Genomic DNA, 16,713 nt, shown 5'->3' on the forward strand with positions numbered 1-16,713 from the left:
TGAGAGATTGATAAAAGAATACGGTTAGGTTATGGGTAGAAAGGGATAGGTTTGTGATAGATTGATAGAAACGATAGTGTTAGGATACGTCCCTATGAGGATATGACTAAAGTACGTTCATGTAACGATATGACTGTGATAGGTATAAGAACGTTAAGGCTATGATAAGTTAGGGAACGATATGACCCTGAAGTGTTTACGAAATGATATGATTATGATACGACATGTGAATGACGGATATATATATGTGTGTGTGTTAGTCATATGATATGAAATATGTTATGGTTGACATGTTTATGATATGATACATTGTGATGCAATATGTTATGATATGATATGTATATGATGAAATGTTATGTTAAAAGCATAGGACGTTATGTTATGTCTTTTAAATTGTATGTATACAACATGATATGAATGACATGAAATCACGATAAATGACATGAAATATAACCTCATTAGAATTATGTATGATATGAAAATTGAAGAATGAGAAACGATACGATATGAATGATGAATGATATCTGAACACGATATGAAAAACAATATGACATGTAATGCTAGCGGAGTTGTATTAAATGATAATGAAAACAGAAAAATGTTGGGACCTCATGCATTATGTGTGCTCATGCATTGGAGGATACCTCTATTCCATCACGAGGGTACGGACGCGTACATCCACTAGGCGGCGAAGTATCATTATGTTTTACATAATGCTGCCGTGACGGTTACTAATTCTAATGGGTGTCAGGAGAAGGAGAGCTACTAGAGAAGGCTCGTCTGACAAGAAAAGGGGCCAGTGGTGTGCGAATTGTCTTGTGAGCCCGTAGCCGCATGTATGGGCTGTGTGTAGAGTATATGGTACACATCCAATGTGCCTGCCATAGGAAAAATATACTTATATAATAGGTCCATCATTGCATTCACATGTTATTACATTTAACTCCCAATAGTGGGTCACTTACTGAGTATTTCTTAAAATATTCAAGCCACGTGCTACCTCTATTTCAGGTTAAGGCAAGACATTCCTGTACTGACAACGACATCACAGCTTGAGACCATGACACATGCATAGGGTAGTTGTATTTTTTTCTTAGACTTAGGCTAGAATAAGATCTTTTTTATTTAAACGTTTATTTTTATTATTTAGTCTTTTATTGTGTGATTTTTAAAAGTGTTTTCAAACGCGTAAGTCCATTGTAGTGTTTTAAGCTGAAGTGTTATGTTTTATGAAGTCGTATTATTTTCAGGTTATGTTTTATGAAAATTTAAATGAAGTATTTTCACATTTAATATTTATGATATGGATACAGTAACGACTTTAAATTAAGTAGAAAATTTTGGGTCGTTACACCATCTTGCCGTACCAACCCTACGGAAACTTCAAATTCAAGCCGGGGTCATTTGTACATATTTATATATTAAAGTAGTTATTGTTTATGATAAAAAAAAAATATTAGTTTTTACAACTAGGTTAAAAGTTATTTACTCTTCTTACTCCACCTATTTATTCTCGAACTTGAATAGTAAACTCGGTAAATTAGCTTCAATGCCATTGCTTGATTTTTCTCCTCTTTCTTCTTATACTTCTTTGTCATGAAAACTCCTTTCGCCAAACAAACAAAAAGTCCCGACAAAAAGAGTCTTTAAATTATGATTTAGTTGAGACTAATCTTTCTACGATGGCAATTGCTTCTTTTATTTGAATTTTCTTCTTGTCATCCATGGGAGGCATGTAGCGAACCCATCCCACAGTCCATGTAGTCGCCCAAGGTCGGGGACACTACCTCTGTCTATGCTAGCTCTGTTGATGATCCGCATGATCAACGTCGTCTCACAGGACGGATCCACCGCGCAAGGTAATCTAACCAAACTCTCTGTCAAGTCACACGTCCCTAACTGGCCTCACACCTAGCTCGACGATACCATACCACAGCAGAAAGGGAGGTGGAAGCTCTACAAACACAGTACCGACCTTTATTTTTCTCCAGAATTGATCTAGTGGGTTTCTAAGTCTCTAGGGCTTCGAGGCGGTTTAAATTTCATCTCTCGTTTTCAAGATGTTCAAGGTTAGCTTTTCAGGGAAAACCAATCTCTAGGTGTACACAGGTCTAAACCTTTGATCGCTAACGATTTTGAGATCGCTAACGATTTTGAATTGCAAGGTCTACTGGAAACGTACTGACCTGGGTCAACACGTAAATTGCACTAGTTGTAGTACCCAAATTGTTGTACAAACCTCCAGAGGACGAACTGCAGTGGAAATGTGAAGAAACGACATTGGAATCACCAGAGATCTCGTCGGAATCAAACGAGAATAATCTAGGGTTTCGCTCTGCGATTTCGGGTGAGGAAGAAGGAACGTCTCGGATCTGGGTTCAGATCCGACCCGCTTGCAATCTCCAATCCAGATGTCTCGGCCCAATGGCCCAACCCTTTTCAATTACCCAGATGGTCCGTAGCCCATGCCATCGCCTTAACATCGTCACTCGCAGCCCAAGCCCAAACACACGTGGGAAGGTTGACCCGTGCCACAATCCGACACCCACGCCCGACCCGGTTCTGACCCGCGCACTCTCTCTACTCACCACATGACCAACGCGTGCCCTAACTCAGCCATGATTCGTAAGCAGCTAGCATTCAGCTCGCGCGACAGCTTGCTCCGGCTCGGCTTCTTGGCTTAGACGGCTCAATATAACCATTTTTGACATTTGAGGTCAGTAAAACTCTTATTTACCCGAGCTTAATTAGCTTTAGGGCTATATTGGAATTAATCATCATGTTTAGCTAGGTTAAGTTATTATTAGGCCCGAAATATGTCATATGAATTGTTATAGGTGAGAATTAGATGTTGGAATATAGTTTCGAGACGACTACCAAATTGTTAGTGAATTCGGCCAAGGTCAAACAAGCAAGTGACCTTACGATCGGAGATAGTTAATTAATTGATATGTGAAGGTGCATACCTGTGGTTCTTACATATACCATATTAAAAGTGTAATACTTATATTATGTGTTGCTTATATGTTATTTGTATGGTCACGTGATATATGTGATGTATACAGGTTAAATCCATTACACTATATTATGAACTGAAATTTCATGTATGGAATGTAATGTCCTATAAGTAAAGTTAAGTGATGGATTTACTTTGTTTACCATGTGTACATGTAGAAAAGAGAGAGGAAATAAAATAAATGTTAGGTTAGGAATGAAAAACATGGGACCTCATGCATATATGTATGTCATGTGCATCGAGATACTTCCCCATTATGTTATGTTAGTACAGATATGTACGTTCGATATTTACATGATATCATGCAGGTCTTTCCTTTTCTGCGGCGTCCGATGATGTATAATAGGTTGGTCTAACCAAGTCAGACCCAGGGAGTACATATACTAGCCCACCCGGTGGGTCCATGTGCACGTATTTGGGCTGTGTGTGGAGAAGTATCATACACCCAACCTTGCCTCAAACTCAGAAGAGCGGTCTCATTCATGTATTGTATGTGATTACATATCTAACCCCAACAGTGGGGTAACTTACTGAGTATTTCGTAAAATACTCAAGCCACGTGTACTCTTTTAAATTTTCAGGTAAAGGTAAAGTGAGACGACCCTAAATTTTCACATACTCAGAGTCGTTACTAACGTCTCGTACTCATCTATAATACGGAAATATAACTCTTACATGAACATCATTTATAACGTAAACTTCAAAAAATGCTTAAAACAACTTCTCTGAAAAACACAGTCATGGTCTTACATGTTTAAATACAAAATACTAAAATTTAGATAATACAAAATAATTTAAAAAAAATGGAATGCATAACAACTTATTTTAACCTAAACCTAGAAATTTAAATATAAATATACCCTATGCACGTACCACAGTCTCTACTCACGATGCCGCCATCCTCCTTACAAGTGCGCCTTTCCTTTACCTGAAAAATGATATGGCATACGGTTGGAGTATTTTGAAAAATACTCCGTAAGTGGCACCACTATAGGGGGTCATGCAAATGCAAACACATGCAATCATGATTTAGGGACCTATCTCTAACATCATAAGGGTGGCCTCTAGTCTCGGACAAATTGGATGTGTAGTACGCACGACTCACACGTGCGAGTGTGAATCCCCAGGGCGCTCGCACACCCACTGGACCCTCTCGTCAAGCTAATCTGTACCGACGACCAGAGGTCAGCAGAACCCCATAGTGTCATGCGCCTCATGAACACCATCATCTGTCCGCATTCGCACTCATTATCATACTGTGCGCGCCCGCACTCATCGTCTCTAGGGGAAGTAACTCTATGCTTATGAACATACAATATGTATGAGGTCCCTCTAAATCCATCATAATGTCTCTTCTGACACAACTCTCTAGTCTCATCTCTTTGTTACTCTAGCTAACACATACTCGTGGATATTTATATTAATATCATTTTCATGCTCTTAGGCTTGTATCTTATGTCGATTTAACGACATGATGCAATATGACATGATGCAATATGACACTCATCATCATATAGCATGCTGAATGTGGAAAACATCATTATATTTTGGTAAACGTCACGTAATCATTATACTCATCATATTGCCATAAAGTGCATCAAGCATATCAAGTACATCATTCGTCGAAGTATATATATATGATGCACATCATCAAGCATTATAACTCACACATTATCATAACTCATACATCATCATATACTAGTATATGACATCATACGACACAACTCATACATCATCATATACTAACATATGGCATCGTACAACACAATTTATACATCATCATAACTCATATATCATCACATATTAACATACGGCATCATACGACACAGTTCATACATCATCATAACTCATACAATTTTTAGTCTATCCTATAGTAATGCCACTTACTTGGTTGACCTTAGCCGGAGTACTCCCTAATTTAATTAACATAAGCTCCCGTTCATCGAGAGATTATCCAAGGGTTACCAGGGTTCGCTTCCTATCGCACTGTTCATTACCTTTTGTTAGTATTTCATATTTTAATTAATAATCCAACTAACAATGTGAAATACGGCTCTAAAACGGTCTCAGTAAAAATCGAATTTCATGTTTTGATTGTTTCTAAATTGTGTTGGATAATAAAACTTAAATTAAAAATATGTCAATATCTTAGATCATTCTATCAAAACATTGTTTGTTATAATATTATATTCGCTAGGTACAAATTATATTAATTTCTCAAATTTCTATTTAACTTCTCTCTATGTTGTAAGACTCTCTTTCTCTGGTCTATGGCCGATTTTAATTGGAACCTTTTGTTCATCTAATAATTTTTAATTTAGATCTAAATAATTGTAATACTCTCATCTAATAATAGTTTCTAATTCATATCTAAATAATTACACAAATTAATATCATTCATAAAAGAAAAAGTTGATTTCAATTAGTCGTTGATAGGTCGCATTATATTTCAATTAGTTGAAAACTATGTTAGGTTGATTTAACATGTTAGGTAAGTCCATGGCTTAAATTCAAAAGATATTTGTTATAAATTTCGAGATATGTGATTTAAGCATGTATGGGTTGACGTCACTAATTAGATTAAGAAAACTAGAGGTGTTACACACGGACTTCCGACTCCAAGCTGCTCTATTTTGACTCCTTGAGTCTTTTTTAGTTTGGAAGCACTAGGGTCTAGACTCTCTAACCGTCGTTTACAATCATAAGGTGCTCAATCTAATGCTCAACTCTAATGCTCTAGCTTTATGCAGATAAACATGCCCTATAGAAAGAACACACAATCAAACACCTGAAGCTAACACATGCTGTATCACGCACACATACAAACAAACAAGCTCAACGGAGAGATAACATCTACTAGTCACCAAAGCGTAGATCACAATAGTCCATCCTCTTTTCTAACACGACAGAAAGCATATAAAACATCATTCATCACAAATCTGATATAAGGGCATTTCTTTTTTTAATTTCTTACATCAAGCAATACCACACTCGTCCTTATTGCCCAACTCGTATTCTAGTCATGTATATTCTAGGAAATCTGAACCTAGGGACATAATGGTAATTTTACCATAACATATATACGATAGATAATGATCCAAAAACACCCTTATGAAGTCCTTAACATGCATTTTCTAATCACATGAGATAAGAAATGCTCGAATGCTAGTATGTCTTAGCAATCCCTACAAGTATTACTTGCCTAAAGTACGTGTGGTTATTTACTTGGATGACATGTGTCTTCTTGAACCACCTTTCTCGGAGCTCCAAAATTCTTGCAATTTTTCTAGTAGGTCCTAATTCAAGAAAACTGACAAACGGGCATTGAACGAACGTATAGTAGATATCTCATGCACTTGCACGCATAGTTGACATGCGCGCACCTCGCACATGCGATTAGTGCGAGCATGTTCGTACTTCGAGCCCTAGCAGATGCAACTTACCCTTTGAAGCACGTGCAGAGTGGTGAGATGTCTTTGGGGTCAAATGCGATCCGTCGGGTTTGATCGCGGATCGTGTGTAGTTGGCAGTTCGAACTTAGATCATGTCAGGTCTAGATGATTCGACTCCAATGGCAAAATGACGCGTTGATCCAATCGTTTGTTGACACGTGTCCAGAACCTCGTGCATATTATATATTCACGTGTATTGGGATACTTCTCTACTATGGTTAATTATGACGTGAAACTAACATGTTATAATACAGTATTGTATACACCACAATACTATGCGTGCTCCCTTCCCTTCATAATATACCGGTAGCGTTAGTGTACGCTAGTTGAAGGCCAAGTCCAATGCTACATATACGAGCTCTCGTGGGGGTCCATGTGCGCATATGTAAGCCATATGTAGAGAAATACTACATATCTAATTATGTTCGGACATAAAGTAGAGATCAGACCATATTATTATGTTTTCCGAAATGATATGTCACAAACATGATCGCATGTGATTATATTTCCTCGGATTACTTATAGAGTATTTTTTAAAATACTCAACCCACGTGCTACTCTTATTTTTCAGGTAAAGGTAAGCCACTTTTGCACGAATGACAACGTCACGGTGACAGCCATGAGACTAAACCTGTGATGTCCCACGTTGGTTGGGGAGGAGAACAAACCACCATTTATAAGGGTGTGGAAACCTTCCCCCCTAGCATACGCCTTTTAAAGCCTTGAGGGGAAGCCCAAAAGTGAAAGCCTAAAGAGGACAATATCTGCTAGCGGTGGATCTGGGCCGTTACAGTTTTTGTATTTTTAGTATATGTTGATTATAAATCGAAAAGTTTAAAGCGAAAAATTACACTAATAAACATACTACACTCATTTTATTTTTGTTAAAATTAAAACAAATATAGTACAATATTATATTTATTACATCTTTTTAATATTTTAAATAATTTTGTATTTGAAATTTCAAATTAACAATATGATACAATAAAACATAAAAATGTTATTTATTTTTTTCAGAATTTAGAATTTTTTTTTTTAAAAAAAAAACACTTAGAACGTAGTGAATCAGAAAATATAAAATTGAATCCAAATTGCTTATTAAATTGGCATTCTAAATTTAATTTTTAAATACTTAATTATAAGGTCACATGTGTTCAATTATTTGATAGTTTGGTCAAATTGGCCATATGATACTTAGGTCAAGCTTTCAAATATTACAAATATTAGAATATCTTTGAAGTTATGAAGATCTTGAAGTCGGAACGTGCAAGATATTGATCAATTCAAGTTGGTAGATATTGTCCGCTTTAATCCGTCACGTACCGCTTTCAGCCTCACGGTTTTAACACGCATCTATTATGGAAAAGTTTCCCCAACCTTTATAAGGAATGTCCGTTCCTCTCTCTAATCGATATGGGTTCTCACAATCCACCTCCTTGGGAGACCAGCATCCTCGTTGACACACCTCGGTGTCTGGCTCTGATACCATTTATAACGGTCCAAACCCATCGCTACCAGATATTGTTAATTTTGACCTGTTATGTATCGTCATCAACTTCATGGTTTTAAAATGCGTCTATTAGGGAGAGATTTCTACACCCTTATAAAAAAAATGTTTACGAGAATAAAAGAGATAAATCTGAAGTTTATGAAATATGGCCATAAGATTGAAAATTGGTATAATCCGTCCCATTTTTATATATGAAAAAATTTTGGCATGTCTAGTTTTTTCCCCGTAAGAACAAGTAAAGATAACATTTGATGCTATTTTACATTAAGCGTCGTGGCAGCCGTTTTCATTTCAAATAAAGCATTCTCAAAGCACTCAGCAAGAAATTCAGGGTCAGGAATGATATCTTTAGCCACAAGAATTTGCATATCAGCTCTTCCAGCGTAGCTCATCATATGCATCGTTATTGCCTGCATCAAACCGTTATTAATCGTCGTCGTTAATTATGATAAATAAACTTACAAGAACATGTGGAGGAGGAAGTACATGGGGCAAGCTTGTTGAAGTGGCTCTAATATATGTAATGGGATTGCCTCCAACACTAATCTCTTCTTTTGGACCAATTACGTTTGAGATTGTGAAACTTGTGTTGCACATAATCCTATAATTAAGGATGCAAGCTACCTGCAATCAAAATGTGTTGGAAACATTAATCAAAGGAAACTAATGTTTTGAAACAAAATGAGTGTTGGTTTAGTCTTTCGAACATGAAATCCTTACCTTTGCTCCCAACCACGACATTACAAACTTACCAATTCCATACGAAAAATATGATTCAAAGCTACGTTTCTTACGGTCAATCATCTTCTTTGTTCTCTTCAGATATTGAAGAGGGTTAGACGTTTTCTTATGATAGTATACAGGAAGGAGAAGGATCCCTAACTTGTTTCCCCATCGAGATCCGTTATTTCCCTTCATCATATCAGCTAAATCCTACACCATTTACATCATGAAAAGTTAACGAACATGAACGAAAAACTCATCGAACAAGTTCAAAGGAATAACCAACATAACCTGCAACCCTGGTTGTTCTCTAAGATTAATCATGGATACTCCCGTTAACCGAAGTCCTTCTTTCAAACCTACACATACAAGGTACAACATGTTCGACAATTAATCATACTTTAAGAAAACAAGAACTATCTCGATAGTTTAGGATAGATTTAGAGTTTTTGGAGGAGAGACAAAGAAATTACTGTTGGGTTGCCTATGCTCCAAGTACCGAGATAAGCCTGCCCCTATCACGCTAAAAAGAACGTCATTTATCGTCTGCAACCACAACTTTAATATTAATAAAGGGCTAGTTTTGCAAAATTTAATAATAAATCTTAAATTTATTTCAATTTATTTTCTCGAACTTTTTAGAATATATATTTTATTTTTTTTAAGAAAATTATTTTAGTTATAAATATTATTCCAGAAAAAAAAAAATCTATTGAGTTGGTTGGCTATCACTTTCATTTATAATTAATATCATATTACCTCAAACAAGTAAGAATAAATTGTCATAAAAGAAAAATAAATAAATAAATACACACAAAAATGATTTCCTCCTTTTATTATAATTATTATTTTCCATTTTTGGGAGAAAAATAAATACATATTTTCTTTTATGTCAATTTTATTTCCATTATTATTAAAAAGTAAAGGACATTGATATATACCTACTTATAAATAATCAAAATATTTACTAAACTAAAATAAATATGTATTTTTAAAAAGTTTAAAATTACATTTATAATTAATATATTCCTAAAAAAATATTCCTGCATTTTCTGAAAACAATAAACATTTTTTATAATTAAAATTAATAGTAACAATATTTTTTTTTAAGAATTTTATTAAATTAATCATAAAAATTAGATGAAATACAATTTTTTTTCCTTAAAAAAACACTATTTTTTAAACGGAAATAAAAAAGTTGTAGTCAACATACCATAAAATCAAATACCAAAAAAGGAACAAAAAAAAATAAAAAATAAATAACTTATTATCGCTATAAATATTTAAAAAAAAAAAAAAAGATTTAATTTAAACCACTCGAGAATAAATGGTTAAAATTCTTTGAAACAGAAAATAACAAACAGAAATTAAAAATAAATAAATAAATAAACGCTTAATGCCAAACTTCAATTAATTTTGACTTACAGCGTTAGAAACAGCGTTCTTAACCGCTTTCATATCCTCCACCGCGAACTTGGCCGTCGCCACTTTCCTCGGCCAGAGCTCCACCCCATCGCCACCGGAGATCGGCGTTTTCCGGTCAGAAACCCAAAGCGCTCTCAATATAAACTCTCCCACAAACAAGAAGCTAAACCACACCGTCATCAACAACTCCAGAAGCATCTTCGGTAATTCCTCTGCCCAACTCTGCCGCCTCGATTTCCTCGCCGTCTTCGAATCCGAAACGATCGTCGGTAGCGCGTTCGGATCGTCGGCTCGCCGGCAACATGTCAAAAACAGCGACATCAACGAGATTCCATCGCCGAGCGCGTGATGGATTCGGAAAATAAAGCAATTGTGCGCCAAAAGTAAATGAATCTCCCAAAGAGGCTTATTCATATCCATCGTCGAAGAAGTCGATAAATCAGCCAAATAATCGTTGACCGCGTTCTCGTTGCCTGTTCCGTCGTCCGATACAGGATCGGCAACGACGATGACGTGACGGTCGACGTCTATTGAAGTCCTCCGCCAGTATTCGACGCCGTTCGGATCGCGAACTAGGAGGCTCGAAAACCTAGGGTGCTGGATCATTACGGAATCGGCGATTTGAGATTTGATGGAATCGACGTCGATTGAGTTCTGAAGTCCGATGACGCAGTGGATAATCTGATTGATTTCAGGACGGAGAAAGAGGCGGCCGGCCGGCGTGAGTGGCTGGTCGCTTTCGAGCTTGGAGGAACTCGTCATTTTTGGGGGAAAATCAAATCGAAATCGAAACGGAATTGGAAGAGGCGATTTGAATCAAGTTTAGTGGAAAATCAAGTTTATCAGATAGAGAGAAGAGCTTGTTGAAGGTGGACGTTCCATGAAAATGGCGTTTCAGAGGTCAACGTCAGAGGAGGGACGTTAAGGCGACGATGCTCCAGAGAGGACCCGTGGACCTCTTTTATTTCTCATCTTTCTTTTAATTATTATTATTATTTTTTTTTTACACATTAAATTATAAATTTAATCAATACTACTTCCGGTCTAGGGACGTTCCTTTAATCGATTGGAAGGAGAATCAGTGTCAACGAGGACGCTGTAGCATAGAAGGGGTGAATTCTGAGATCCCACGTCTCTTGGAGCGGGGAACTAAGCAGTTATTATAAATATGTGGAAACCTGATGCATAAGCTTGAAGGAAAAGATCAAAGAGGACAATATCTGCTGGTAGTGGGCTTGAGTCATTACACAAACATTATATTTCTCGTGCCAAATAATGTTGAGAATTCAAATCACTATGATAAGTACCATTGAGAACGATTCTCATCCACAAGTTCGGTAGGAGCTAATTGTGTTGTCATCTAAAAAAGAACAAAAATAAAAAAAATAAAAAAAATAAAAAAAAAATAATCAAAGAGTCGAATACGATTGTGAAGATAGTTCATTACGTCTTGTCATGTGCGTCCAAGAATTGTTACTTAGGATCGTATGCTAATAACAATAACTTTTTGTTTGTCTTGATTCATTTAATCTAATATCTGATCTAGGTCAATGTCATTTAGGTACATCAAACCTTTAAATAGACCACGAAAGCATAACAAAATAGCGTATGTCTTAAATATCGAACTAAGAACTCTTCTACTAAAAGAAGTTAATAAATTATATCACAAATGTAATGACCCTAAATTTTCTACCTAATCTAACGTTGTTACTGTATACATATCATGAATATTGAATGTGGAAATATTTTATTTAGCTTCTTCATAAAACATAACTTTTATCTTAAAACACAGTCATGGATGTACGTGTTCAAAAACATCTTTAAAATGACACAACAAAAGACTAAATAAAATAAATAAACGTTTAAATTAAAAACATCATATTTTAGCCTAAGTCTAGGAAAATAAATGCGATTACCCTACACATGTTGTCATCAGCCGCACAAGGATATCTTGTCTTTAACTTAAAAGTAACATGTGTCTAGGAAAATAAATGCGATTACCTTATGCATGTGTCATGGTCTCGAGTTGTGATGTCGTCATCAGCCGTACAAAAATGTCTTGTCTTTAACTTAAAAGTAACATGTGGCTGGCTTGAGTATTTTAAGAAATAGTGAGTGATCCTACTATTGGAGTTAAATGCAAACACATACAATTTCATGAATGAGATACCATATAAGTCTATATTCCTTAGGCGACTATACTAAGCGGGCTAATTGGACGTGTATTTACTGTTCTACACACAGTCCACACGTGCAAGTATGGACCAACCAGTTGGTTCGTACACCCCTTATTGTTCATTTATTTTATTTAGTCTTTCGTTTCGCACACCTCCTATTGTTCATTTATTTTATTTAGTTTTTTGTTATGTCGTTTTAAAGATGTTTTTCAAAGATGTAAGTCCATGACTGTGTTTTAAAATGAAAGTTTGGTTCCAACACTTTCATTTATTGCACACCTCCTATTGTTCATTTAGTGTTTTAAGATGAAAGTTTGGTTCGAACCATAACTCTTCACCATCATTTATTTTATTTAGGCACACCTCCTACTGTTCATTTAATGTTTTAAGATAAAAGTTTGGTTCAGGTTCGCACACCTTCATTTATTTTATTTAGTCTAAATATATTTTTCAAACACGTAAGTCTATGACTGTGTTTTAAGAAGAAAGTTTCCACATTCAATGGTCATGAGTATATATACAAACGACCTTAGGTTAAAGGGTCGCTACACATACTAACCTTAAATACTTTCAAAGAATTGAAAGAGCCATTAGCAAGTGTACTCTCCATCTGGCTTGAACCGTTAAATTGGGATAATAAAATGAAGTGGAGGACCTCGTTCCACTTTTTATTATTATTATTATTATTATTATTATTATTACAACAAAATTATCCAAAATCTTGCCCGAAAAGAAAAAAGAACTCGCCACAAAAATCGGCGCCCACACCTATTTTCTTTAAATGGTTTGATTAAATAAATTAAATTAATATCAACCCGATCATAGCACAATAAGATGTATATAATTGACCGAATCCTTAATTGTTGAACTAAAAATGAATGTCATTAAATTAGTACGAAAAATAAACTAAAATTAAATTATATATTCGGTTTCTAAATTATCAAATTTGTGTCGGGTAGATTAATGAACATTAAAAAGTGTCTTATATGTTCATAAAAGTATTAAGTGGTTGGTACTCATATAAATGAGTAGTTACGTAAGAAGTAGAACTATTAGGTGGATATTTCTAATATGGTGGAATACCTCCACATAGGTTGATACGGATTTCGATGGACAAGTCAAGTAAATCTTAGAAATAAGATAGAACGCCAACTAAGGTCAACTAAGTAAGTGACTTTATTATCGGCTCGATCGAAAGACTTAATATATGTATGATAACACATGTCCAGTGCCCCTTGTACGTGTCATGTAAACTTATATAATATGATGATGATGTGGCTTTTTATGATATGATGATGGTATGATATGACGATATGATGATGATGCATTATGACATGATGACATAAGATGTATGACGATGATGCGCATAATATAATAATATATCATGTTATGATGATGTGAGCACATGAGATGTCACGTTGCATTATGATGATGAATTTTTTATACTATACAACTCCTAGATGATGTTATTGATGATGAATGTATGAATGCTTATGCATGTATATATAAGCAATATGTGAATGATGTTATGTTCATTTACATTGGGTTACTTCCCCCGAAGAGTTAAATTAATGGTTGTTTTTAGGCGAGTTAGGTCAACTAATATGTCTTAACACACTATCGTGGAACCCCTAATGTGAAACTGGACTTCAAAGAACAGATTCAAGCTAACGTTAAGGAAGTATATTAACTTTAGCTTAAACCAACCAAATAAGTGGTTTTACTGTTGGATGCCCACGGATTTGGTTGGATGACTTGTATGATGTATAAATGACACGTACCCTATGACTTGTATGATGTATAAATGAAGTGGTTTTATGTTATGATTAGTGCAGACTCGTACATCATGATATTATACGTGCACCTTTCCGTCTGTGACTTCTAGCAGCGTGAGTGTGTAGTAACACATAGTAAGACCTAGGGGATACGTATACAAGCCTCCCTAGTGGGTCCATGTGCTCATACGTGGACAGTGTATAAAGAAGTACTACACATCTAACCCTCCTCGGACTAAAAAGTAAGACTAATGAAAATTTTTATGGTAAGATAGATCGCACATGATTACTTGTGATTGCATTTCCCAACCCCAATAGTGGGACTACTACCGAGTATTTTTTAATTCTCAAGTCATGTGCTACTTCTTTTTTATTTAAAGATAAGACATCCATGTACGAATGACAACATCGTTATAGAGGCCATGTAAAGTCAGGTAGTCACATCTACATTATATGTTATAGCCCTTAAGTTAGATCAACGCATTACATTTCTTTTAAACCGACTACAATCTTCGAGAATTCTTATCTCAACAACATATTTCTCTCATGAACATATTTATTTTACAATTAATTGCCACATTATATTTTCATGTTATTTTGATACTTTGCAAACAAGGTTGTTTGATTCAATATTTTAAAAGTTCGGGGTTAGAGACTTTTGAAAGGATAAGAACAAAACGTCATTAACCACTATTTACCCGTCACTATCATATTACTTATTCATTTTCATTTTAATAAAAAATAAATTTATTTAATATTTTGTAGTACGTGACGCTTTCATCCATGATCATTTCTTAAATTAGGGGACGTGGGACTTTCATCTAACTAGATGGAATCCAACTTCAATAAATTCATTACTTTTAGAAAAAAATTTGATTGAATCATAATTTAATGCACATATTTATGGTTTTCGGTTGGCCACCAAAGTTGATGCTCGACCACATTTTTTAAAACTAAATGGAAAGTAGATCCATAGTTAGAAGATATTGTCTTTTTCGGGCTTTCCCTTTCTGGTTTTCCCTCAAGGCTTTAATATCTGCTGGCGGTGGATCTGGGTCGTTACAAATGGTATCAGAGCTAGACACCGGACGATATGCCAGTCTTCTCGCTGTTCCCCGAAGGGGGTAGACACGAGGCATTGTGCCAGTAAGGACGCTGGCCCCAAAGAGGGTGGATTTGGGGGCGGTTCCACGTCGATTGGAGGAAGGAAAGAGTGTCAGCGAGGACACTGGCTCCGAAAGGGGGTGGATTGTGATGTCCCACATTGGTTGGGGAGGAGAACAAACCACCCTTTATAAGGGTGTGGAAATCTTCCCTTAGCAGACGCGTTTTAAAGCCTTGAGGGGAAGTCTGAAAGGGAAAGCTCAAAGAAGACGCTAACGGTGGATTGGGATCGTTACATTGCATTTCATTATGAAAATTTCTTTTCAGTTTTGTATTTCAATTGATGAACATGTTTAGCAAAACTTCGAATCTTTTGGATGATTGACTGCTGCGTTTATTTCTCTTTCCATACTTCCGGGCTTTTGTTCAAGATTTTTAAAACGTGTCTGTTTGGGAGAGGTTTTTAAAACGACGTGGGATCTCACAATCCACCCCTTTTGGGCCAGCATCCTTACTGACACTCATTCCTTTCCGTAAACTATGTGGGACCTCCAATCCACCCACATTCGAAGCCCAACATCCTTGCTAACATTCCGCCTTGTGTCTACCCTCCTTCGAGGTTCAACCTCCTCACTGGCATATCACCTGGTGTCTGGCTCTGATATCATTTGTATCAGCCCAAGCTCACCGCTAGAAGATATTATCCTTTTTGGGCTTTTCCTTTCTGGCTTCCCCTAAAAAATTTTAAAGTTTCCACACTCTTATAAAAAATACTTCGTTTCCCTCTCCAACAGATGTGAGATCTCACATATTGGATTTATAGTATATAAATAGAACTTATACGGGAAGAAATTGTTTAAGATAGCATATCCTCTTCGTTCGTGTCCTCAATTTCATTCTATTCTAGTGAGACTCGACTTTCAGTTTGGGAGCATATACTTGAACTCCTTCGAAATAGAAGGTACATTTCGATAACAGTTGTTGATATTTCATCTTTACCTTCTTACTCTTCTATTAAGCCAATTTGCAAATTAGCGAGACTTGATTTGGATGAAGAAAATAGAGTAAATATGTTTAGATATTTCTTTATCTTCAATAATTGGACTACAAGGTGGCTCATCCTTGGAGTCCTCTTGCTTTAACTGATATCATCAAGACGATGGATTTGAGGTTGAATTGAATTTTGAGGACTAGATTCAGGCTAGTGCCAAGAATAATTAGTTGCTCCAGCCTAGGCCAACATTGTAAGTAGTTTTACTATTGACTTAGTTGGATGAATTGTTTGAAGTATGAACGCCGTGTGACCTTGACACGTGTCGTGTTTAGTGATTGACACGTGTCACGAATTAAAGCAAATAAAAAACTAAACCAATGAATTTTTTGGGTTAATAAAACATGGAAGTTTCTTTAAAAATGGGCTGAGGTGGACAAATCATTGGATGAGGAGACTATGAGGCTGGTGGTTTTGGACCGTTGATATATCGGGCCCAGCAATCAAAAGTTCGGCCCAATATATTACTATTAGAGTTTG

General features: G+C 35.9%; 1 protein-coding gene across 1 annotated transcript; it reads right to left on the reverse strand.

Annotated features, from left to right (window-relative positions):
- Window positions 1–8,135: 8,135 nt before the first annotated feature.
- Window positions 8,136–11,119, reverse strand: LOC111794036 (wax ester synthase/diacylglycerol acyltransferase 5). The gene is made up of 6 exons (XM_023676148.2): window positions 10,127–11,119; window positions 9,175–9,247; window positions 8,993–9,060; window positions 8,699–8,911; window positions 8,465–8,602; window positions 8,136–8,388 (listed from the first exon to the last, which is right to left on the reverse strand). The coding sequence occupies exons 1-6, from the start codon at window positions 10,886–10,888 to the stop codon at window positions 8,233–8,235; spliced, it is 1,410 nt and encodes a 469-aa protein (XP_023531916.2). The 5' UTR covers window positions 10,889–11,119; the 3' UTR covers window positions 8,136–8,232.
- Window positions 11,120–16,713: the final 5,594 nt, after the last annotated feature.

Source organism: Cucurbita pepo, chromosome 4 (assembly GCF_057944985.1).
Source record: "Cucurbita pepo subsp. pepo isolate OVF chromosome 4, ASM5794498v1, whole genome shotgun sequence".
Classification (NCBI taxonomy): domain Eukaryota; kingdom Viridiplantae; phylum Streptophyta; class Magnoliopsida; order Cucurbitales; family Cucurbitaceae; genus Cucurbita; species Cucurbita pepo.